General features: G+C 41.6%; 2 protein-coding genes across 2 annotated transcripts; one reads left to right on the forward strand and one right to left on the reverse strand.

Annotated features, from left to right (window-relative positions):
- The first annotated feature begins 3,755 nt into the window (after positions 1-3,755).
- LOC108234525 (hydroxycarboxylic acid receptor 2-like) lies at positions 3,756-5,527 on the forward strand. The gene has a single exon (XM_017413744.2). It carries the CDS (start codon positions 3,826-3,828, stop codon positions 4,777-4,779), a length of 954 nt encoding a protein of 317 aa, XP_017269233.1. The 5' UTR covers positions 3,756-3,825; the 3' UTR covers positions 4,780-5,527.
- Positions 5,528-6,340: 813 nt separating this feature from the next.
- kntc1 (kinetochore associated 1) lies at positions 6,341-25,438 on the reverse strand. The gene is made up of 61 exons (XM_017413632.3): positions 25,014-25,438; positions 24,750-24,870; positions 23,866-23,981; positions 23,569-23,647; positions 23,344-23,421; positions 23,215-23,249; positions 23,010-23,120; positions 22,785-22,878; positions 22,568-22,620; positions 22,355-22,467; positions 22,220-22,274; positions 22,029-22,127; positions 21,868-21,911; positions 21,720-21,782; positions 21,549-21,624; positions 21,215-21,340; positions 20,930-21,096; positions 20,710-20,821; positions 20,402-20,545; positions 20,268-20,324; positions 20,000-20,074; positions 19,783-19,902; positions 19,393-19,536; positions 19,109-19,204; positions 18,853-18,956; positions 18,665-18,767; positions 18,447-18,581; positions 18,228-18,347; positions 18,010-18,082; positions 17,215-17,282; positions 16,832-17,133; positions 16,557-16,729; positions 16,074-16,174; positions 15,755-15,899; positions 15,608-15,664; positions 15,366-15,529; positions 15,157-15,261; positions 14,948-15,076; positions 14,514-14,630; positions 14,241-14,350; positions 13,938-14,154; positions 13,291-13,380; positions 13,037-13,202; positions 12,810-12,868; positions 12,512-12,725; positions 12,355-12,428; positions 12,036-12,246; positions 10,889-11,001; positions 10,737-10,792; positions 10,447-10,525; positions 10,228-10,352; positions 10,001-10,136; positions 9,806-9,901; positions 9,595-9,651; positions 9,241-9,295; positions 8,977-9,040; positions 8,524-8,653; positions 8,347-8,436; positions 7,197-7,351; positions 6,625-6,724; positions 6,341-6,512 (listed from the first exon to the last, which is right to left on the reverse strand). Exons 1-61 carry the CDS (start codon positions 25,149-25,151, stop codon positions 6,471-6,473), a joined length of 6,651 nt encoding a protein of 2,216 aa, XP_017269121.1. The 5' UTR covers positions 25,152-25,438; the 3' UTR covers positions 6,341-6,470.
- Positions 25,439-25,590: the final 152 nt, after the last annotated feature.

Raw genomic sequence — 25,590 nt, forward strand, 5'->3', positions numbered from 1 at the left:
GATGGTTTCTTACCTTGTTGTTGTAAATAGTCAATAGTCAAAACCAAAGTTTGCGTTTGAGTACCACTACAGGGATCCTGAGCACCACCAGTGTTACTTGTACTCATAGGTGCCATAACAGGGGGGGTGGGGGGCAGCAGGGAACCATTGGTCCTCCCACTCTACAGTCCTGCACCCGACTGCTGTGACTGACATCTCCTTGAGACAGACAGAGGCACAAACAAAGCCTTCGACATGGAGACAAATAACTGTGCACGTTGTTTGTCTGGCATTAATTTTGAGCTTCCCAGTTTGCAACAGCACTGCACGCAGATGGCAGGTCACTATGTGAAGAAAAATGCAGACAGAGGAGCAGAAGAGAGTGAACATCTTTGAAATAACAGAAGGAAGGAAAAAAGAAATTGGTCAGAGAGTCCGACTGCAGGTTTCTAGAGTTTCTAAAAGTAGAATGGGAGGCAGAGCTTTCACTTTTCAGGGTCCTCTCTTTATGAATCAACTTCTAGTTTCTGTCTGAGGCTGACACCCTGTCTACTTCTAAGACTATACTTAAGTCTTTCCTGATAAATCCTATAGTTAGCTCGGGTTGGCTTGGGTTTCCTGAGCTCTCCTTTAGTTCTGCTGCTATAGGCTTAGACTGCTGGAGGACAAACTGATCGTGTCCTCACTTTGCTGCTGTCTTTTCCTGCTCTACTCTCCGTGTTTGTATTTGTAATTATTTCCATAATTAACTTGCGTTTTTCTTCAATTTTCTTTCTATAGAAACTCCACCTGAAACCGTCATTCTGTGTCTGTCTGCATCTCTTTCCTGTCCTTATAAACTCCAGCCGGTCAAAGCAGATGGCCGCTCGTCATTTAGCTAGATAACCTTTACTAAATCGGCTCTTTATAATGTATGTGAATGTTTTTGTACCATGCCCTGATATGACTTTTGTTGTGGCACAATATAAACAAAGTGAATTGAACTGAACTGAGAAGAGTTAGAGACTCATCTGGAGAGTCATTCCTTCATACTTTATCAGGGACGCCTTTTCACGACCAGCGTTGTCAACATTAATGAGCGGATCCTGGCCAGTCTGCATTTTAACGTTCTGCGTTATAAGCCGTCCTGTTATTACACAAACTGTTGTGTAAATTTTATTTATTATCTTTTATTTAACCAGGCAGATCCCACTGAGATCACACATCTCTTGTTCAAGAAAGGCGTGGGCTGGAACATGCATGTTTTTAGACATATGAGACAAATCAGGAACAGCAAATCGGTGTTGTACGTGTGTCGAAGACGCTCGGAAAAAGACACCTGATACTGAAAGCTGACCTACGCACAGAAAGTCAGTTCCTTTGTTGTTTTCTCTTTGACAAAAAAAGGTTGTAAAACATGTCAGTCACATGTTTATGCATCATGTCTAAAAGTTTCACACCTTGGGTTTTGCTCCTTTGCACTTTGGTTTTTGGACTTCTGTAGAAAGAGCAGACAGCATTAATGTCCTGTGAGAGTGGCCTCATTTAAACCTGTTTATGCTTTAATTTTTACTTACTTATTTTGCACCTTTTATTTCAGAAAACGCTCCTTTGAGCAGTATGATGCTGCCACCAGCAGGCTTTCCAGCAGGTGTGGCTTATAGGAGTTCTTGCATTTGGCATTCGGCTGTGAGGCAAGCTTTTGTTCAGTTACATCAGCTTTTTTTCCCCTAAAAAGTAAATAAAATTACAGTGACCTTTCTTTTAAAAGGCATGGATCTTTTAAAGCGGGGTTTTATGGGAAGGCTATGAACAACAGACATCTTACCTGTTGTAGTTGGGTCTTTGAACACATTCAGTTTGGAGAAATAGTTTATCTTTGACCAGACTAAAACATGGATGGCACGAGTGAGGCCAAGCCCAAAGAGGGGTGCCACCATCTTAAAACAACTTCAATCTCAAAGGTTTTATCGCAGTGCATGCAAACCTTACGTCAGTTTAGTATTACGCAATAAATCAGACATAAATGATAAGACCTTCCTGCAGAAGGGGCCCCAGGCTGCACCTAAAAGACCACTGCTAGCGGCACATAAAAATAACCAGAGTTTGATGTAAATAGCCACGTAATGCAAAACTGACGACAACGTAAAGGTTTATGGATTAATGCTGATTAGAAAAATTTCATAGCATGAACCACAAAGAAATGTTTGACACTGGAGTCATTTTAACATCAGTAACCCTCTTAGGTCTTGGTCCCACTCAGACTAGCCATTTGCCCGTCAGAATTAAACTCTTTTTCTCCAAACTGAAGTTGTTCAAAAAGCCATCTACAACATGTAAGATATCACAGCTCGTTCATTTAAGGAGTGATTTCCTATATATCGCTCCAACAATAGTCTCTTTTAAAGTTCAACCTAAAACACATTTGTATTTGTTGGTGTTTAATTCAGTACAAGAGTCGATTTATTTCTCTCTGTGACATTTGTTATCGCCCACCACAAAGGTGGACAATGAGATTTTTTTCATGTCAACCCCTTTCAAAGTGACCTTAGCTGGGTGGTTATAACTCACCCAGTTTCACAGATACTGGGTTTTAGATTTGGTGAGGTAGTGGCTGAGACTGAGCCCCAGCACTTACCCTGAGCTCCAACAGATCGCACAAGACCTCCGTTTACATTTTGGCATCGACTATTTGGAATCAACTCCGTCTGTCTGCAAAATGCCCCATGAGTCAGTGGTTGGATTTTAATGAAACTTTCAGGAAATGATCACTGGATGAACGTCATCAAAAGACGAACTTTTGAAGCAAACCCAATTAAAGATGTCCGCAACAGCTAAATGAGCTTAGAAAACACAAAAATGGTTCTAACATTGATTCATGACAGCCAAAGGCGGTGGGTGATATGCATTTCTTGAAGGAATGCTTCAATTTTTTTTTACTGTAATTTGGTTACTTCTTTACAATTTCTATGTACAGTATTAGTGTTTTTTTATGTATACATTATAAATAACCTTGACTTGAAGCTCTTACTAAATAGAATTTGCTGTATTTTTAGTACAAGGGCTCAGATTTTATTTTAACCTCCTGACTTCTACACATGTAGACGTCCCTTCTTTCTCAGCATCCCTTGATTCACATCAGGTCCCCAATCAGCCCAATATGCACGCCATGCAAGAGTTCGGGTCTTAGGGGGTTAAACACGTTTGCTTTTATGAGGCCGTCATCATATTTTGATTTAATTTTGGATCATCAAATGAGGCGGAAAAAAAAAACACATTAAAAAAACAAAACAAAACGAGAACTCACCACAAACACCAACGCAGAGTTGGTTCATATGTCATGTCTGTTCTTAGAAATGGGTCTCAGAAGAGGAATTAATAGTTACTTCTGAAACAGGAAATATAATCACTAAAAGATGTACGTTTATGGTTCTTAAAAAAAGAATTTGAAGGGTCTTTCCAGTCATTACCATTATTTGTTCAACTTTTAATGGCTATGCGTTAAAATAAATTGATCTGTTTGATTGCAGAATCTCAAAAAGAGGAATTCACACAAGCCTGAATGTGCATGATGCTACACTTCAAAAATGTAAACAGATGATTTTGTCTTAAACTTATTTTAGCAGTTTTAAATGCTTTCTAGAGAAATTTGGAATCTTTAATAAACGTGAATAATAATAATAATAAAAATCCCTTTATGCGTTCGCGTTTAAAAAGCAGAAGCCTCAGGTTTCCTGTACAACCCCAAAGTCTCACCTCACACTTTTTTTTTTTTCTTTCTGAGTTGGTGTTTCCTTTTTAAAAAGGCAGGCAGCCTTCATTCGGGTTATTTGATCTGCAGACAGCGAGGGAGCTGAAAAACTCAACATGTTTTGCAACTTCAGCAGCTCTCTGCTGACCAGGGCGCTCCCTCCTCTGCTGATGATGGAGTTCGTGTTTGGCCTGATCGGGAACGGCCTGGCTCTGTTCGTCTTCTGCTTCCACCTGAGGCCGTGGAAGAGCAGCACGGTGCTGCTCTTCAACCTGGCGGTGACAGACTTCATGCTCATCCTGGCTCTGCCCTTCCGGGCCACCTACTACATGTCCGAGCTCACGTGGAAGTTTGGCGGCGGCCCATGCAACGTCTGCCTCTTCATGCTGGCCATGAATCGCAGCGGGAGCACCTTCTTCCTGATGGCCATCGCCGTGGACAGGTTCATGCGCGTGGTGCATCCCCACCATCCCATCAACTCGCTGAGCGTGGGCAAGGCCATGCTGGGAGCACTCGGGCTGTGGCTGGTCACCATCACCATGACCGTTCACGTCTTCACTCTGCAACACATCAACACCACCTACTGCGAGAGCTTCATGGTTGACACCGAGTCCAAAAGTAACCTGTCCTGGCACAAGTTCACGTTCCTCTTCTCCTTTTATATGCCGCTGCTCGTGATTCTTTACTGCACGTTCCACATCATCGGCCACCTGAGGAGGCGACAGCTGGCCCACCAGGCGAAGTTCAAGAGGGCTCTGTACTTCATCGTGGTGGTGGTGGTGCTGTTCATGATCTGCTTCCTGCCGAGCAACATCACACTGCTGCTCATCTGGATCAAGCTCCAGGGGATGAAGGACTGCGCCTCCATGGAGCACATCACCGTCCTGTTCTACATCACCATCAGTTTGACGTACCTCAACAGCGTGCTGGACCCTCTGGTCTACTACTTCTCCAGCCCCACCTTTAAGAACATCTGCAGGAAAACTCTGAATCTGTCTCAAGCAGAGACGGGCGAGAGCACGGAGAAGAAAACTCGAGAAACGGCCTCCCAGTCCATCAGCCAGCTGTGATCCCAGGGAGACAAGTTCCACTGCCAAGAAAATCTGCTTATAAAAAAGGAGTTTAGTTGGGTGCCATGTTGGTTTTTTATTACTTCCTGTGTAGCAATCCTGTTTTTTAACTGCACTTTTCATTAGAAGTCTTGCTTCTGAACTCACTTTAGGTGCTAGCAGCACAGGCATGCTTAAACATGTTTTTTACATCCCACATTTCATTTAAATGCACTTTCAAAATGTTTGTTTCGCAAAACATGTTATAATTTATGTTAAGTTGAGCAGCTTTATTCATTTCATTTAATTTAAATGCCGTTTTCTGTTCTATTATTTTAGAAAATCAGTGGTTCTTTAAACTTTTCACCCACAAAATATCATTTACTTTCACTAGCATAGAAAACAAGAGCCTCATCAACCATTATGTCTTTAAATCAACTTATGATCACAATTTCTGTCTCTTTGTAGCAGTTCAGGCTAAATTTGCCATTTTGGAATAATTTTTAAAGTGTTTTCCAACGCCAACTTTAGAAACCACAGGTTTAAATGACACTTCCTCCCTTCTCGTGACTTCACACAAATAAACCTCTATCTGATAAATATTTCCCACATGATACAGAGATGATAAAATGACTTGTGATTTTAAATGTTGAATATTTTGAATATTTAAATCTTGCTTAAAGCTCTGTTTTGCTATTAGAATGATAGATAAGAATAGAGTATTAAAATGTTCCCTAGTGGTTTTATCGACTCGGTATTAGTTCATTTACAGGCAATGAAGTCAATAAAACTTATATTATTACTAACGCTGTTTTTTATTGCTTGATTTTTAACTCTTGAACTGTGCTGTGTCAATGTAACACCTAAGACCACAGACAACACACCTTTGGGTTTCAGATGGTTTCTTTGCACGGTTACTTTTAGAAACTGTGGCTTAACTCGGTAAATTTCAAGAAAAAAAAAAGAGACATATAGAAATATAAGTATTCAACTGTATAATAATAAAAAAAGCATTTAAAAACCTTATGGATGTGGTCTAAGGGTGGGGGATTAAAATTGTTTTGCCTGTTTCTCTGCCCCAACAGAATATTTTCATAAATTAAATGTAAATAAATCTGTCAGTGTGACACAACCAGGACAAATTAAATGCCACACTGTTGATACGACTGATTTCTGACATTAAACAAGATGAAAACTGTCCGATACCAATTTTAAACAACACTTAAATGTTGTCTTTTCCTTCACTATATTGGATTCTGTGATGTATTTGCTCCCTCTATATGCAAAACGACAGTATTTTCTCTCAGCCACAAATTAAAAAGGTTTTTCAGAGGCTGATGGAGCCCCACACGTCAGCACAAGACAGTGTTTTAAATAACTAGGAGATTTTTTTAGAGGCATTATTTAGACGATCAAAACTCTTCTAATTAGCCAATTAGTCAAAGTTCGGCTGATACTGTACATTCGCCCTTCTCTGGTTTTGGACCCTAAACATTTAGTTTAGTTTCAGGTTTGATGGGTAATAAGACAAATATAACATAAAATAGTAAAAAAAAAAAAAAAAAAAAATCAGTAGATGTAGCAAGTTTTTTTTCTTTAATATTAATTCCTGCTCAAAAGGTTTATCAATGTATAATAACAATAAAAATCAAATATTACAAGAAAAGTTAGGATAAATGTTGAGTGCAAATGTTACAGGCAGAGGGTTTAAATCAGATCCGTCCTGATTCTCCGTTTTCCATGTTAAGAGACTCCTGAAACAAACAAACAAAAACAAAAAAGGTCCACTCACGGGTTCGGTACGGTAAGCCTTCATAATCCAAAAATAAGCCCTGAATAATCCCCGTCTTCATGCACAGATTCTACCTTCAGGGCGCCGTGTGAAGCCGAGCCATTGGGCAGCGTTTTCCCTCGGTGCTCTCTGTGCTTCAGGTACTCGCGGGTGAGAGAATCGGCGTCCTCCCGGCTGCAAGGAAGAATAAAAGAAACCGATGTAGGGAAACCAAAACGCACCAGGAGAAAGTGCATATCTGGAAGCTTTGTTTTAGTTTTTAAACTCTGAGCTTTGTGAGGGGCAGCCGGGACTTAAAAGAGGAAAAACAGGTCAAATTTAAAACCATGTATGACAAAATAAATAAACGGCGTTCAGCTCCTTTTGCACTTTCAAATGTCTGCTCATTATTTACTGAATATTAATTCAGTCTTGTGTTTCCCATCTCTACTTTTATTATATCAGGGTCAGAGGTTTGCAAACGAATGTCTGAATGTGTAAAAACAAAAACATCTGCGTTTCATTCAGACAACGAAGGTGATATGATAAGTTAGGTTGTGTAATGGAGGAGAGTACAGGTTTTTTATAATTCTGGTGTGAAGAGAGTCGTAATAGTCGTTTATAGCACGGCCCGTGTTATATTCCAGTAAATAGATTTGAAACTCACCAGTTGTGGCTGATCAGGTAGTCCACTAAGTCCTTCACCTGGTTGGGTTGACCGCTCGACACAACAAGCTGCTTCAGACGGCTGAAGTGTTTCGTTTTGATCAGTTTTTGGAGCTGTCCTTTTCCACACATGAAGGTCAACACGGTGTCCCTGACCTGAGGGGACACAGAGGTGGCAATCATGTGCCGTAAAAAATAAAAAATGTAATAAAAGGTGAAAAATAGGGCCATAACGGATAAATATAAATGCAGCGAACATCTGCTTGTGTCAGTGTTTTATAAAGAAAAATAACAAATCAGTCCACATCATAGCTTTTAAATTTAAAGGTACCTGTTTCTAGTTATCATAGAAACAACTAGTCAACACCTGTGTTAACTTCACACCATCAGGCGCTTCCAGCATAATTTCCTTTTTAAAACATTCTGTTGTTACGAGAGCGAAAACAAGATAACATCAGTGTGCAAACAAGCGAAAGGGAAAAGACAAGGTCACAGCGTGTGCTTGGCAGAAAAAACAGAATTTCTGTAACAAACAGACTAAACAGACAGAAACAGACTAAAAAGTAAGCCTCAAACAAGCAGCTGCTGCCTAAAAACTGTAAGCTTCTTCAACAGCAGAAAACTCTGAGGGTCAGGTATGAATTTTTATGCTCCTACAGTGTTTTTTGTTGGAGATATGACCTCCGCTTTCAGCTTTAAAAGGAACATCTTGAGCTAAAATGAAACTGGAGTCTGTGGATGCTCGGCTGTGTGCTCTCTGCACCTTGAGCTGGGTTTTCTCACCAGTTTGCCAAAGTCCCATCGCTGTCTATGGGGAAATTTCTCTTAACTTTTTGTTCATTTTATCTCCATTTTATCATGTATCGCTACCATGTCAATGACATGTGACATTACCAATCAAGCTGCATTTTTTACAGCTGCAGAGCGTGGAAGGAACAGTAGTAAATGTGCTTTTTTTATCGACACCCTTAATTATTTCTTTCATAAGGATGTTCCTACAAGTTATTATCATTATCCTGTTTGATCGTTATGCCAGCTACATTAAAATGATGTTAAAACAAGAATGCTGTTTAAGACAAACATCAAACATAGGACAATGTTGTTGCACTAAAGCGGTCCGAGTTCAAACCAAGTCTGAAACGATGTCTGACCTGTGAGGGGACTCCAGCCAGCTCACCGGTGTTCATGAGCTCATCCACCTGCTCGAGGACGGCCACTGGGTTACAGATGGACAGGAAGCCCTGGGAACAGCAAAAACACAGAGCGTGGTTACCAACGGAGACGGAAAGTAACGCCTCGCGCCGTCGGACGGGCACAGATGCGCCTACCTGGACCTGCCGCTCCTTTTTACTGGCGGAGGGGATGAGAAGCAGCGTTCCCAGGGCAAAAGCGGGAAGATTAAACTGAGCAAAGCGGTTTGCTATTCCTATCAGGTCCAGATTTAACAGGAAGGGGCACCTTTGGGAAGAATGGCAAAACAATTACAATAAAGACAAAAAAAGCGACTGAAGTTTTCATCCCTTTCAGTAAATCAAAATTGTTATTTTGGATTATAGATCATACAGAACCTGTGTAAGGAAGTGAAACGATCTATTTTTTAAATGTCTTGCATGAATTGTCCTGTTTTTATTTTGTCCTGCTGAACCCTCGTGAGGATCGTTAAACTTTAACTTGAGTCTGTTTCAGTAAAAAGTTTCTGCTTGTATTTCTGGGCCTAAATGCGGTGTACGCTGAGACACTCCTCACGCCGTGGAAATTCTTCAGAGTCGACTTTAACGTACTTGAGTAGGAGAACGAAGGTCCTGTAGAGTGTCACTTGTTGATCCGGGCTCAGGGGCACTGAAGCTGTCATTATGGGGAAAAAAAAGACAAGAAATTTGGGAGTATTTTATAAAAATGTCAACCAGCTAAGAGGCTTTACAGGAAGCAGTAAGTAAAGGAAGTTTAGCCTGGGTGGATAAACAAAACCAGTAATGTACATCAGGCAACAGTTTGGTCACATTTTTTTGTGTGTTAATGGAATTTCACCGTCGTTGCTCTTTCACCTGAAACAAAAGGTGCCAGTATCAGACTCCTCCAGGTCCTGGAGAAACTCGAAATCTGAAAGGAAAAAAAAAAAAAAAGTGCGCCATCATTTGTCGTTAGTTTGTTTCTATGTCTTGTTGTGGTGATGCTCAGAGATGGGGTTTTTTTTCGTTTCTTATTTTTGTCTCAACACCAGCTCCAACAGGATATCCGTTGAATATGGTGGTAGTGATGAACAACATGCCATGTAACCGGTCTCTTTGGCATTTATTTGTTTTAGTGAAACACAATTTGTAGGCAAACATTTTTTTTTTTTGAATCTTAAAAGTTGTGAATAAGTAAAACCAAACAAAAGGAATCAGTTGTAACGTTACCTCCCACAAAGCTGGCACAGCCACTATTGCTTCCAGCACCTTCTGGAGGTGGCTGATCTGCAGAGGAGGAGGGGAAAAAAAAAAACCACATCTAACTGTGAGTTTTATTTTGGAACAAAAGCAGACTTTCTTTAAATTTAGTTGCGGATGTTTAACAGTCCGCCCCCTCGCACGTATCTGATGAAAGGAACTTCGGTGGATTAATCCTCACCAAGTTGAAGCCCAGCAGCTTCTGAAGCAAACTGTTCCACAGCTGAGGATCGTAGACCTGGTACTCCAGGCACAGGTCGGCCACCAGACGCACAGCCTGAGACAAAGGAGAGCTTTTCACTTTGGCTGCATGCGTACGTTTGATAAAATGGAGTCAGCCGGTGGGATCGTTGCAATGCGCTGGTTCAGCCTGTACCTGTGGCTCGTGACTGTGGTTCTTCCACAAGCCTTTAATCAAACCCTCCTTGGGACTGCTGAGGAAGGACTGAACTGTGTACGGGATGTTCAGCGCCTCCAGATGAGACACAAAGATGTAGCACTTCAGATAGAACCTGCGCGGGTCAACGGAACGCAGAACGTTTCAGATCACGCATCATCATTTCAAGCCCAACTTGATGGTTAAAAGGTTTCACGGCTTCTCACCCAAGTTTGGTGCTCGGGATCTGCAACTGGGCCTCCAGCGTGGCTGCGTCGGCGAGGCGGACGAGGCAAAGCAGAGCTCGAGTCCGATGGCAGAAAGTCAGACGAGGTCCAGATGTGGCCAGCGGCTGCAGAAGGGAATCCAAAAAAACAACAACGTCAGCCCGTATGTGGAGAGAGTTTCCTCTGTACTGATGCGTATGGAGAGTTTCTGAAACACACCCAGGTTTCAGCAGTCAGGAGAGGCTTCAGAAGACGGACTGCGTCCTCCTTAGGGCTGGACTGCAGCATGTAGACCACCCTGCAGGCATCAGAGACACACGGTAACCGGAGCCAGGACGTTCTGCTAAGGCTCTTAGTAACTTAAAGATTAGCAACCAAACAAAATCAAACATGAGCACGTTTTGTGCACAACAGGCAACAGAAAAAGAATCTGATATAAGTCCTACAGTTTTGTTTTTTAATACAGTTTGTGTTAAGAAAAAGGTTTTTCTAAGCAAAGTGATGATTACCTTATCAGGTCTGGATCCTCTTCTATGTCAGTGACACCGTCTTGATTTCCTATTTCCTTATTTAAAGAAAAAACAAAACATATTTTCAGTAACAAATGACCAACATGCAACATGCTGATATTAACTGAACGGATAAAAATGGACCAACTAACCTTGGCCGCAGCTGGACCCGTTTTGCAGATCCACTTCTCTAACAGCATGTTACGAATTTTCACAAGATCCACATTATTGACAGTGGCGATTTCCTTCACTGCGGCATGTATGTCTGAGACACGATTAAAAAAACAAAGAAAAGAAACAACAATGTAGTTTAAACAGAGAGAAAGCACACGGTCACAGTGTATCGCACAATGCCATCATAAATTATGAAACTGAATACTGCTGTAGTAGAAAGAAGAAAAGTTTCTGCTTCGGTGTGAAACTATTGAATATTATGAAAACTTAATGATCTAGAAAACACAGTAGAAGTGCAGAAGTCTTGAATTATGTCTCATTTTTTTATATTTTGCTTCCAAGGATCCAGATTTTCTTGTAATCTTTTAAAGTGATCCACAGTTTTACAGCCTTTTTGAAGATTTGGTTGCATTTGTATTAATTTTTCCACCCAGTTCATGACCATTTCTAAAGGGATGAGTTTTTGTTTTTGAGAAGTCACTTCTCTCTGACCTATGAATGATTGGGACATAAAAAAAAGCTCCGAAACCCATAGAAAAAAAAATCCAGTGCTGTCGACACGTAACAGAGAACTTAATGAACCAATTTTAAACTGGATCATTAGGCTGTTTTTGCTAAGAGCAGCCCATCACTAAGACACAATGTGTTACTATTACTTTAGTTTAATCTTTAAAAATACCAAAGATCACACAGTCTGACAGATATAAAACAGTATTTTGGCAACAACATGTGGATTCTCCAAGAGCTGAAAGCTTTACATGAAGGAGACGATCAACTGAACGATGAAGCGTCTCTCAGGTCCTCCTCTGGTTGTTTATTTCCTGTTTCTTAAAGACACGACTTTTAGAAACGGTTCATCTGCTGTAGATTGTTTTTTGAGACCCGACTTTTCTTCTTTTGCCAGTCAGGTCCGAGAACTGGACAGCAACAGTCAAAAAGCAGTCAAAGTCCGAAGAAAACCCTTTCAAGGGCCTTCAGAAAGGCTGGAGATCTACTGATCAAGACCCTTTTAAAAGATTACATGAAACTCCACATTATCTAACAACCACATCAAAGTAATCCTGAATACAAACAGGCTCTAATGGTGGATTATTACTCCGGACCGCGGTGTTAAAATGAGCTCACCAGGATAAGTTTGACCCCCTGTCTCTCTGTAACGCCGCTCCACACTGCTGTGCTCGTACAGGGCCAAGATGAGCCTGGCAGGCATCCCGGTCAGTTTCAGATGCTCGGGGCTGTTCAGCTGACCAACGATTAGCGCATTCTCTGTAGCCGAACGCTGGAACTGCAGCTTCAGTTTGGACAGGAAGGTCTCCCCTCGGGCCCGGGCAGCCTCCTGCTCCGGGGCAACAAGGCGTAAGAGTTAAAAACCTTTTTTTTTTTTATATTTTAAAAGTGGCAATAAAAGCACCCGCTGGTAAAAAACAAAAACAGAAACACAGACCTCTTGGTTTGAATCTTTCAGCCATGCCTCTCCAAGAGACAAACATAACGCCAGTGCAGTCGTCTTCTCAAAGCCTTTCGAGAACAGAAAACAATTAGGTGGATAAAACAAGCATCCACCCAGCAGAGAAGTGTAGTTTCTTCGGCGAGGCTCAAACCTGGAGGAATCTCCTGGGTTATCTTATGAGCTGTGGCTGCGGCCCACTCTGGACTCTGGATGCACTTAATGTATTTCATCATGGTCTTGGCCACTTTAAGAAGCTCACTGCCGCCATGATCCTGACCCCTTTTTCTTTGCTCCAAAATATGAGGCTTCATTTTCTTTTCGAACACGTGGTTTGCTGCCGACATGTACAGCTTGTCAAGGCTCACCTGGAAAAGGACAGAAGGGCTTAAAAAATAAAAATAAATCTGATTATTCAGAGCAAGATTAGGTTGTGGATTTTGGTGCATTACCTTCATAAGTTTGCTTATTAGCAGCAGCGTGGGGAACGTCTCATCACTCAGCTCAGGAGCTAGAAACAGGAGGGTTTATTTTATTTTTAAATTGACAAAATAAAGAAATGCATAATAAGATTTCTTCTGAAACGATAAGTGAAGGCAGTATGCTGAACTGGTGAAGCCAGAGTAAAGATTTTTGTCAATTCTCTTTCTTTTTAGTATCATTAAAGGCGTTAACTCACAGATAATCTTCCAGTAGTGTTTGGTCTGCATGAGGAGGTGGAAGGGCAGTCTGCTGGTTGACAGGGGGTCCGGCAGCAGCCCATTTTCAAGCAGGTACGTGTTCTCCATGTCAGAGGGAGGAGACACTCGCTTGTAGGACTTCAGGTGCTGAAGAAGGCCCATTGCCTGAGAATTTCAAATAGTGGGTGTTTAAAGTTTGAACTTGTTTCATGTAAAATGCACAAGTGCAAATTGTTTTATTTTTTTTTTTTACCTGACTAACAGAGAAGGCAGTCACATTTTCATCTGCAGTCTGTACGATCTTCAGCACCACTTCGATCCTCTCGTAGTTGTACGGGCTGAGCTGTAAGCGAGGGGAGTCTTAATGTTAGACAAGGAACCAAGCTTTTCTTTCCCTGATGGGAACAGGAGCACCGCAGTTAGTAATATAATTCTGGGCTGTGTCATATAAAGTTAGATTTACATTAAGCAGGTAGTTTAATCCAAAGTGACTTTTCTTACAAAAAAAAAAGACAAATCTTTGCATCATTAGGTTCCAACTTCATTCAGCCGCTTGTGGTTTGATTTATTGTCCTTTCAGAGTTAAAAGCGGCTCTGTTGGGCTTTTGGCCTCTAGCTCCAAAATTTGTAATCATAGCTAAGATGACTTATGCCTCAGAATAAAGCTCCCATTCAAGAACAACACGTCAGGAAACAAAAAACAGGAGACTCAGCAGAAGAGGCAGAACGACTTGGAATGGAACCAAATGCACGTCTCCAGATGTTCATAAAAATATACTCAGAGGATCTCTTTTAAGAAAGGATCTGGATATAGGTTTTTGGTTTTCCACCCTCAGACAAATAAGATCTTAAGTGAGCGATCAAAGGTCTCTCAGCGTCACAGCCATGTGCCTCTCGTACCTTGAATATGGCTGTACAGAGACTGCTGGTGAGCTCGCTGGTGCTGTGTAGCATCGGGATGATCTGCAGGACTCGTTCCAGCGTATCGGCGTTACACAGAGGCTGCGCCTCTTCCTGGGCTGAGCTCAGGACACCTTCGCTGTCTTCGTCCTCTTGGAGCAGCAGTAAGGTGGTTATGTACTGGTTGATGACACGGTCACGGTTTAAACCAAAGGTGCTGCAGAAGGGACAACAGCAGCAGCTTTTAGCAGCATTTATTTCCAGTTGTACAAAACATATTTCAGCAGGGAGTAAGCGTCTAACCTGCAATACTGAAGGATAATATCTGGAGTGATCTTCCTGTTCTTCACCATTTCGGGGATCAGACTGCTCTTCATCTCAGGATGTTGACGAAACACAGGCTGGATGGATATCTGAGACGGGGGTACATGTAGGACAATTGATGACACACATCCAAAATAAAACAACACAAAAAACCAAGGAAAGGACATAAAAATCATAACAGAGGAGCTCCCTAAGAACACGCTACCTCAGACCAGCGCTTTATTGCTCCCTTGAGTTTAAAAACTGCATTACCTCTAACTTGCCGAGCTTGACTCCCCACTCTGCGTCAGTGATGACAGAGAGAAACTTCATTTGTTCCTTCGGTTCATTGTACAGGCAGCAGAGATTGGCTCCAATCCTCGCCACCGCCTCAAACAAAAACCAACACAGACTGACTGGTTTCTTACAGAAACAATCATCAGAGATGTGAATGTGACAAATCCGAAGACGTATGATGTAAATGTGACTGTAAACTAAGTTTAATTAACTGTCTGATCACCAAAGTCTGGTTTCCTGCGGACTGATCGGCATCACACCGGCCTTGGCTGTAAATCAATTTGTTAAGCTTTACATCCCACAAAATCTTCCAACCATTTTTACGTTGACTAGTTGCTCTTTTGGGCAGCTCTTAGGCTTTATTTTCTTTCAAATCAAAGGCAATAAAGCTAATAACATATTATACCTACCAATATTTTGTCGTAGTTTTGCCAAGTGTTGTCGATAACTTTCCAAAGTAATTTGAAGACTTCTGCTTTAGAGAGGAGTGTACAAAGACCAATAGCCAAATCACAATCGACCACCCTCCAGTTGAACACCTGAAGCCCAGAGGAGGGATTTAAGACACGGAAATGTTGGACATCTTCTCACGTCATAAAAGTGAACTCAGCCAACTCACCTTGTTCAAAAGGCCGACAGCCACAGAATTTAAGGACAACGTTGTCATTTTTCGAATATCATTCAGGCACTTGTTGTAGTTCTTCAGATTTTGTTGGTCATAAAGCTGAGAAGAAATACAGTTTAGATCTTTTTTTTTCTTTAGCTGAAAACCTACACTAATAAAAAGGACAACAGGTCAAGAAACTCCCCTGTGGAGGTCAGTCATACCTGCATGCTTAGTTTCAGGTCCATAATATTAGAGGTGACATGCTGCAGGCTGCTGCTGTAAGAGTTGACCAGGACTCTGAGAGCCAACTCCAGCTGACTGCACTCCTGCAGAATCTGCAACATGTTGGTCAGCGGATCGAGGAGGGGCCGCAGGTAGTTTGCGCCTGCAAGTAGGCCAAATGAGACACAACAATAACTTCAGTGTTTTAAGAAGGGGAGGAAAAAGGGCTTAAAGTGCCTACCATCTTCACATGAGCAGTGTGGCAGACAGGAGCAGTCCAGCGGAAACAGTTTAGTGTCTGCAAGAAAAGGTAACACATGACAAACGTTAGCGGTGTCTCCCGGAACAAATGAACTGGATTAGGTGAGGAGTAGGAGGGTTTTCTTACCCTGAGAGATAGGCAGCAGGCAGTTGGTTATTTCGTACTGCACAGGGAGCACAGAGCCTGAATCCAGCACGATGCAGTCTTCATTAAAAACATCCTGGAAACTCCACTGTGAACAAGGATCTTTGTCTGCCTCCAAACTCGGATCCTGTAACATTACAGTTAAAACGTGAACGACTGCAAGGGCTTTTACTTGGATCGTCTTTGAAAGCAAAGATTTTCTAACATTGTGCAGCCCTAAAAGTAAGCATGAATTTGGTCAAATAAACTAAACGGAGCGTGACTCGTTGGAAAAAAAAAAAAAAAAAGACGAGATACTGACTTTGGACACGAAGCCATAGCTGTCTGATAACTGGCACTGATGATACACATCCATTGCTATCCGTGTGCACTTGCAAAGCTCCAGGCAGTCCAGCAGCAAATCTGTGAAATTTACATTAATCTTCAGAGACGGTGCGACTGACAGATGTTTAGAAAGTAAGAAAAAGCACCAAGACTGAGGTATTAATGGGAACCGTTTAGGAAAACAAACATCTTTACCAGATCAATTTAAAAGTATATCATCATTTATTACCTGCTCTGTTTAAATACTGTGTGTATATCAAGCAAAAAATAAATAAAATCAAGTATAGTATATATTAAAAATTACAACTCCACAGCACAGATTTAGAAAAATAAAAGATTTAGATAGTTTTTTCAGTAGCTGACCTATAAACTGAGAGCTTATTAGCACGATAACTTTAATCACCAACATAAATATCTGTAGAATATCAAGAGTGTGTTAGGTGTGAGGGGTTTTTTGTACCTGAGTCACACAAAGTAATGGCCTGACAGGCCAAACTATGGATGACTGCTGGTAAATCCACGTCATCAGGAAGCACCATCGGATCATCTGCCTCCAACATCTGGCATAAAGTCTTGGCAGCTGTGAACAAAACCTTCCCTGTGCTGCTGTTATCGTGGTGCTCATAAAGCTCACTGAAGATAAGAAGGAAGAAGAGAAAAAAATAAAAAAAACATTGCTGAATTTTGTAAACAACTCACTGTTAGCTTTACAGAACAGCATCCACACATCCAAACCTGAGTATCTTCAGAGCCTTGTCCACCTTCCCCACGCTCAGAGCTCGCAGGCCTAAATCCGACCAGAGTTCCTGCTCGGTGCGCTGCAGCTGCCGTCCGAGCCGCCGCAATCCAGCTTCTGTCGAGATCGTCTTGGTCTTGCCATCTGGGTCATTAGACACAACCGGAGTCGACGAAGCCTTCCCCTTAGACGAACGGCCGGCTCGGGTGTTTTCATAAGCGGTGATGTGATGCTCCTGGATTTGTTTTCGGATGTTTGGATCCTCGTAGTTGGAGGGGGTGAAGAAAACATCAAAATCCTCCTGAGGGAGCAAAGTTAGAGAGGCGGCGGGTTGAAAAAGTAATTGATAAATATTTGAACACTTTGTTTAGTTGAGTCTTACCTGTAGGTGGGCGATTGCCTGGAACATGATGAGGTTGTTCTCGCACTCCATGCTTTTCAGAGCATCATCTGCAAATAAAAACCCAGACAACACCTAGAATCACTCTTGGGAAATCAGGAGCACATTCCTGTTGTCCACCTCTAATTCAGACAATCAGTGTCAGAGTTGTAATCCTACAGATATTAACCACATCCTGGGACAAAATTCAGACAAAAGCTTGAAAATCAGGAAGCTTGACCATGACTGTGACCTACAGGATGGTACAGGCTGAGGGAGAAAAAAGTAAATAAATAAAATGAATTGTTTCAGATTGGAACAAAACAGAAAATCTGGTTCAGTAGGGTCAACAAAAGCCCTTTTAAAAGTGACTTTTTGTTGTTATTGTGACTCTAAACAGCAGCAGAGAAGAAAATGCAGTGTTAGTGTTTTATTATCATGAAAATATTTCAAACAATCCAACACATTTATTAAATCCATGCAGCACGTGGATTTTAACAATCTTAAATAATCACTGAAATCTCTGTCTTAAAGATCAGCAGCTGGGAACAAGTCAAAGCAAAGGAAATTCAGCATGATTCTTTAATGATAAAAAGCACAACACAACAAAGAGTGAACCAAGTATAGTTCAGGTAACTGCGGTTTAGCGTACAATGTAGGCATCCCCAGCCCAAAATGTCAGGGGTCAGTTGGGACAGCAAACTACCCCAGATGTTAATAACAGTATCAGTCAAGTATTTATAGAAAGAAGAGCTGTGTGAGTGTTTGTGTGAGTGACGACTTCCCATTAACACTTACTTTTTTGGATTATATGCAGGTATTTTAGAGCCTCCACCATCACCTGAGCCACAACCATCTTGTGCTTCTTGTGCTGATAAAGGACAAAGAAAAAAAGTTGAGATAAGCATATTAAAAAGTGTACTGAGGTCTTTCGATGAGCTATGTAGGTAATCAGGGTAATCAGTTTTATACATGATATAAAATTGATGCTTGTTTTTGCTCCTCCGTCCTCTGACCTCCTCAGATATGTGGTGCTTGTCCTCCAGCTGCAGCCACGCCCAACAAGTGAGACGCTCGATCACGCACTCGGCCTCTGCAGATGTCAGCCTCTTCAGGACAGTCAAGACCTCCTCCGTCTGAAAGCAGCACAGGACACTTCCTGGCGTCATCCCAGAAAAAGACACGCACACAAAAAAACATTTTTTGACCGAACCAACCTGAGTCATTTAACTTACCTTGCTTTGGCTCGTCAGCTGGATGAGATATAAATAATATATCTGAGATGTTGGCAGCTTGTACGCCTCCGCTAACGTCAGGGCGTCCTCTAAAGACATCGGCAGGTCTTGTTTCAGGATGTATCGAATCAGTATCTGTTTAAAGTAAAGGTAAATGGATGTTACTTTGTGGGCAGACACAATATTGGTCATCTCATGACAAATGAAGTCAAGCTTACCATGACTTCAGTGCTGTTAGAGAGAGTGAAGTTGCGGATGCCGTATCCCCGAAGAAGTTTCCTAATCTCCATCAGGTGATAACTCTCCTTCAAAAGCTCTTGTCTAGAAGACAAAAAAAAAAAAAAACTAAATCAGGATTCTGTTCTGAGCAGACGACTGTTTGTGGAGGAGATGAGTGCAGTCATACTTTGGTCCATCCATCTCTAGGTACTGCTGCACAAGCGTCTCCACCACGTTACTCCAGGGTACCACGGCTTTCTGCATGATCTCCAGCACGGCGTCCACCTTCAGCTGGCAGGAAACACAATCGGAAGATTTCCCAGCACAAACGTTACTTTATTTTTCGCTTTGTCTGACCTCATTGCTGCAAACAAGGCGGACTTTTCACCCAGATATTTGAACTCGTCTAACATTTTTTTTTAAAACCTTGTGGACAAACTTACATCCGTGTCAGTCATGCAGCCGAGCACAGCCACCGCTTTGGCTTCCCATTCTGTGAAAAGCGTTGTGATCCGAGAACTGCAGCGCTCCAGCAGATCCTGGTCGACAACAGATTTACAAATTAAACGCCGACATCGCCAGCTTTTTCCGAAAAGAGGCGAGCCTCGTTCAGATTTGTTTTCCTGTACTTGTTTGTTTCAAGAATTATGTCCTATCAGTATTTCATTGTCATATTTATAAACATTACCAAACCAAACCACATTCAGTGGCAGCAGCACAGTTGTACCTTGATGTACTGTAGCAGCAGTTCATCAAAAGGCATCTTGTGCTCTTTGGCATACGGCTTAATGCTGTTTTCCACTGTAGCAGCAATCAGCTCTGGAGCAGGAACTTTGTCCAGCATGAAGAACGCCACACTCCACTCACTTCTCTTTTAAACAAACAAAACAGACAACAACAACCAACACAAGTCACAGCAGAGCCAGGAAAAGCTTTGTTCACAAGCGTTACGGACAACTCTGTGTGTGGAGAAAAGGAAATATCACATCACGATTTATGCAGCACTTAAAGGTAGAGCCAGTCTGAACACCAAAACTAAATATAAGACTAAATAAATTACATCACACTTGTGACTGACGAGGGGGAGCTGGAGTACAGTCGCCAATAATAAACAAACCTTCTCAAATACTGAAAGTGAAAGCTTGCAGTTGTATTTCTGGTGGAGGTCGAGCAGCAGACGGAGGTTGGACACGAGGGACTTCAGGGTCTCCAACTCCTTTGCACCATCATTATCATCCTTCAAAAATACAATATTAACAGTTAAATAGAAATACTCCATATTTTCTCAGATAGGCCATTATTGTGAAGGAGGCCAAAACGGCAGTCGATCTTACTACAGATGTCATCCAGGTCCACAAAGAGGGAAGTCCAAGCATCGCCAAGTCCAGTCCGTTCTGAGGCCAAGAAGCCTGCAGAAAATATTTAATTAAGGAGCTTTTTTTCTATATAATCAATGTATAACTACTATTCAAAGCTCAAAAATAATCCTTCCTACAACTATAAGTTTATCTGTTATTTTGGGATTTTAGCAACTGCGACTACAAATCGGTTCACGCTCTGACAACACACTGGAGTACAGTTAATATTTGTTCTCCTCTTTACCTTTTCAGTCAGCTCCAAGTTTCTTGCTTTCTGCTCAATCCACTTCGCCAGAATTCTCTGTGGACACAAAATTTTTTCTTTAACCAAATATAGTACTAAACTGTGGCTAAAATGTAAAAATGAATACATCATACCTGTCCCTTTGGGAGGACTCTCCTCACAAAAGGGACAAACACTGTCCTGAACCATGGACAGAGGTCTTGGGAGGGCAGGTCCTCAGGAATGGCGCTGAGGATTGCTTCCAGACTGCTTTCATTAAACTCTTCAGAAATCTGCCCCTGCCAACAAAGCCCAACAAATCTGAACTTAACTTAATTTTCATAAAAATGTCTGGTTTAGTCACTTTTATTGACTTTAATCCTTAAATTATGGATAAATGAAAAGTTTCCGTTTACTTATTTGAATAAAAACAGAAATATTTATCTGATTTATTATTCGTTACCTCATATCTGAGCCAAAGAAGCTGGGCGCCCTTCACGTCTCCCTCTCTTAGATGAGTCAAAACATCTCCCAGATTGTCAGTGCTGTTCAGAAACTCAATCCAGGCAATTCCGCTATGGGGTCAAGATAAACAAAAGAAAAACAACCACAATATGTAGGATGTCCTGCTGAAACAAACAAGCCAAAGAATACAGCACTGGACAGTAAGACATTGACGTTACTTGAAATTCTCTAAGCCGTGGAGGTTGCAGAATGTTGCCAGCCTGGCCAAGGCCTCCTGGATCTGAAGGGAGGAGTATCGAGAGGCGACGTGATTCAGCATCTTCTCTGCGGTCTCAAAAGTCGGCCAGGGAGCCTTGAGGCAATACTCCACCACATACTGCTCATCCTACAGAGCAAACAAGCAATCAAAAACACAACCGTTAGCGTGATGCTTCGGACTTACAGTCGTAACTTCTGTTTGCTCTAAAATGAGGTTAGATAAAAGCAGCATTTGTTAGACTCACTATGATTTTTGTCAGGTTGGTTTTGGCCTCATCGACAAGTTCAGACCACACATCCTGTCCATATCCGCCCACCGAAGCAGAGGCCAGCTGCTCCAGCACGAAGCCAAGCTTCACTTTGTAGACGAGCTGCAACAGAAAACCACAATCACCTCAATAAGAGTGGTAGAATAAAAACAGTTTTATACTCTCTTTGGATTTAAACTCCACTGTGCCCTGAGCCAGCTGGAGTTGACCTCAGCCTTCTGCACAGAACAAAGCACTTACGTGAAATCAACTAAAAGATCTCCATTTAACACATACTGTATTAATTTTATTTCAAAACAGTCACATTTACCTCCAAGTCAAGGTCAAAAGCGATGGCAAACTTCTCAGCTTCTTCGAACATGTGTTTGTAAAGAAGTCTGCTAAGTCTATGAACAGAGAAATGTAAAAAGAAAACAAACACGGTGACGACAAGGAACAAAATATAGATCATGTAAAGATGTATCAAATGAAAATTAGGTACCTGTTCTCAGGTAAAGCCTCTGTGAAACATCTGACAACGACAGAAGCTACAGGCTCCCCTCGACTGCTCGAAAAGAGGGTAAAAAAATAAGCAGCGCTGAATATTCGAACGCACAAGCAGCGTCAGAAAATGATCTAAATGATCTCACCTTTCTGGGTTCTCACACATCCCTTCAACCAAATAAATTGTATCCTGAAATAAGCACAGGACACAACTGTCTTAGGTAAGAAAAAAATACTGACATCTAGAAATAGCACATGCAAAAATCTGTGTAATGTTTTTTATTTTTTGTATGTTTTGTTTGTTTACCATATTTGTTTTCATCTGAACAAGACAGGAGACTGAGGAGATATCCAGAGAGTAGCAAACACTCATGGAGGGCAAAAATCTGATCTGAAGGGAGCTGATCTGAAATATAAAAAGAAGTGGATCGACTTCAGAACAGAACCTTGGATTCTTCATCTGCATGAGTTTATGTTTTAAACAGACTGGGCCGTTACTTGACTGTTTTCTTGCTTTGTCAGCGTGATCATTCTCATGCTGCCCTTGTCTTGGCTGTAATAAAAATAAATAAATTCAATATTTTCAGCTTCTTGATAAAGGGCGCGCTTTGCTCACGACACGCTGACACTTACGCCACCACTGAGGCAGAGCCGCACTCGGTGGTGAGCTCAAAGTCATGAATGGCGAGGTCTGGCCAGCAGCGAATCATGACAAGGAAATGCAGGTCCCAAAGACTCAGAATGTCCTGACATGGAGGAAACAATTTGCACCACAAAGTTAACATTTAAAAAGCCTTGTATGCGTGCCAGATATTAAAGAGCTCACAGGGACACCGCCAAACTCACTTCAGAGTCCAAAATATACAACTGATTTTCCACCACAGCCATTTTCTTTACACCTGCAGAGAAAGAAGCACGATAAGCCTCATGAACATTTGATTTACGCTTTTGTGTCACGTTTTTTGTATGCCTAGGTGTCTGCGCGTTAAAATGAAACACTCCATTGCTTGTCTACAAACTGCTTCCCTTCTACCGTCATCGTTCTTAGAAACAGAAAGCTTACCAGGGATTAAGCTGCTGTCAATGGACTGAGCGAAGCACATCTTTGCCTGAAGACGATTCATCTTCCAGTGGGTCACAACGTTTTCTTTGTCTCCCTAACAAAATAAAAGTTGCAAAGAATTTTTCTAAATACAATGCATTAAGACCTTAATCCGATTTTGACTGCTTTTATTTGCATGCAAACGTGTTACAATTTGTGAATCAGTTATAAATTACAGAAACTAACCCCAATCATTAGGTGGGATTCAAGGCCAACATTGAACATGACTGCTGTGCTGCAACCCTCGCCATGGTAATTCTTAGTGGAGCAAAAGTCTATTTTGATGAGACTCTGAAGCTAAATGAAGAGAATGTAAGATTATTGTTTTGTTTAAAAAACAAAACAAAACAGAGTATTCATGAATAAACAGAAAGAAATTTGAATAACTCACTTCTTTCAATGCGCCCACATCTATTTTTTCAATAGCTGCGGTGGCAAAAAAGGGGGCAACATTTCATTCAGATTAAATAATTCTCCTCCTAATTGAAAAAGTAGATTTTGACACAAAAGACGTGGATACCTGTCTCAATCTTTGCCAAAATCAGGTTTGAAATGTGGAAAAAACCATCCTTTATGAGAAGGAACATGTGATACATCCCTGTTGTGACGCAACAAATCACACAAATTTTAGATTAAAAACAAAAACATTACAGCTTTACAGGAATAAAGAAATCTCACGTGTGATTTAACAAAATATATCCTTTAGGCATTTCACATTCTTCTCCTATAAGTATAAATATTTCACCAGGGGATGACTTGTCCTCGTCTATGATGAGATAGCGGTAGGTTTTCTTGTTTTCACTGGGTGGTTTATCGACCAAAGCCTGTAATTTCAAAAAACAACACAGCGTGGTAATTATATACACAGGTTAAACATAAACTGCAGCACAAAGTAAACACAGAAAACATAAAATTAAAAAAGATTATAGCTGTTTCTGTCAAGTATGTTGTAGAAACTGGAGGTAAGAATAATGGTATTGAATGAAATGCTAATAAAAATCTCCTTAATGATAATAATAATAATAATAATAAAAAGCCATACCCTAGTGAGGAGGATACTCTTGTGTGGAACATAAATCAAATGAAGGTTTCCATTTCTTTCACAAACCACCAAAAACTGCCCATTGAGGCAAACATCAATGGCATCCACGTCAGTTTCTGCAAAGATTAGAATAAAGAAAAGTTGATTTTGGTAAATAAAGTCAAATTGATTTGTTTAAAAACACAACAACAAACAATTAAATGCATTAGAGAAGCCGCATGAACAAGACAGCGTGGTCACTGCAGCGATGGACTTCAACCACACGGACCTGAAACTGGTCCTGCCCAAATTTCATAAAAGTGTGAACGTTCCAACAAAAGAAAACAAATCGTTGGATCAAGTCCACAAACGACATGCGGGGAGCTTTAAAAGCAGCACACCTTGGACAATCCAACCCCGGCTTGCAGGCCACGGATCTGCAGATCAAAACCTTTTGTTTAAACAGCACATGTGTAGCACAGGTATCATCAATCTGGAGCTCCCATCGCCATCCCATCCCGGAAAAAAGCCACTACCGCTTACACTGACCGCACACATCCCGGCCATCCATGTTTTCAAACCGTTACCATCTGACAAACAGTTCAGGACAATAAGATCACCCCACTCCCACAACATGACCATCAACTGTGAATACGGACACAGCACAATGACACATCTACCTATAACTTGTAAAACTGTCCTATTTACTCCATCTGTCTCACTGGATAACCAGTAGCTACACCTGTAAAGCTGCATATACAAATCTGCAAAAGTTACATCACATCCACCCACTGTATGTAACCAGCAACCACGCCTGTTCATAACTTCAGCTGCTGAAGGTTTTGACATCCCACTGCACAGGGCAAACAGTAAACAGTGTTGAAAATGAAAATGTGATGTTTCACCAAAGTGGAGAAGCAGCAGGATGGTCTGGTAGCTCTGATCAAACAGGATCACTGTCTTGTCAACAACAACAATCCTCCAGTTTGATCCACCAAAGGAGGAGAGCCGGGGATCTGCCTCCACCTGCACAAAACAACAACAAAACAAAAAAAATCAGGGTGTTCAGATTTATTAGCAACACCCCTGGGCATGAATGTAAACTCAATAAACTTAGCAACAAGACAGCATGTCCAGGCTAGCGTTGTGTAAACACTGTGGCTGATCACCTGACTGGCAGAGGAGATTTTGACCAGCGTGTCCAGCTGGTACAAGCCGCTGCCATTTTCCCCCTTCGATACGCTGTCAAAGCGGACAGTGTTTGTGTCCTCGTTGGCCAGGAGCTCCACGTCGCTCCACGTCCCCATTACGGTGAAGCCAAGTCGGACGAGTGAAGACGAATCTCGGTCTGTCGGCGATTGTTCGAGCTGCTAAGTTTGGACATTAGCTAAAAACCGACGGTGTCTCCGGCGCTAAAGATAGATTAAGCTACGACTGAACGAGTTCACCTATTCATATAAATCCGATGGTTTCCCGTCGGATAAAATATGTACACATCGGGTGGTAATGGCTCACCACTTTATGGAAAATACACAAAAAAGGAGGCCGACACTGAGCATCAACGTAACTCCTCAACATTAGCTTTAGAATTTGGCGGGTTGCTGGCGAGTCACTTTTTGGAGTGATGCCCTGCGTTTTGTCTTGCAGGAGCAGCTTCTTTCCCGAGTTACACGTAAGCTATGCGTCCTTCGTAAAAATGGACAGCTATGGCTCATATAACAGCAAAAATTTTAATATCACATGCTT

Source organism: Kryptolebias marmoratus, linkage group LG1 (assembly GCF_001649575.2).
Source record: "Kryptolebias marmoratus isolate JLee-2015 linkage group LG1, ASM164957v2, whole genome shotgun sequence".
NCBI lineage: Eukaryota > Metazoa > Chordata > Actinopteri > Cyprinodontiformes > Rivulidae > Kryptolebias > Kryptolebias marmoratus.

Excerpts from the sequence above, each read along its gene's own strand:
- LOC108234525 (XM_017413744.2), top strand. The coding sequence starts at position 3,826 with ATGTTTTGCAACTTCAGCAGCTCTCTGCTGACCAGGGCGCTCCCTCCT.
- kntc1 (XM_017413632.3), bottom strand. The coding sequence starts at position 25,151 with ATGGGGACGTGGAGCGACGTGGAGCTCCTGGCCAACGAGGACACAAAC. Across the intron at positions 21,341-21,548 it reads CTTTTGACCTTGACTTGGAG|CTCGTCTACAAAGTGAAGCT; the intron begins GTAAATGTGACT and ends TTTCTGTTGCAG. Across the intron at positions 7,352-8,346 it reads TGGCTGGAGTCCCCTCACAG|GTCAGGGACACCGTGTTGAC; the intron begins GTCAGACATCGT and ends GTGTCCCCTCAG.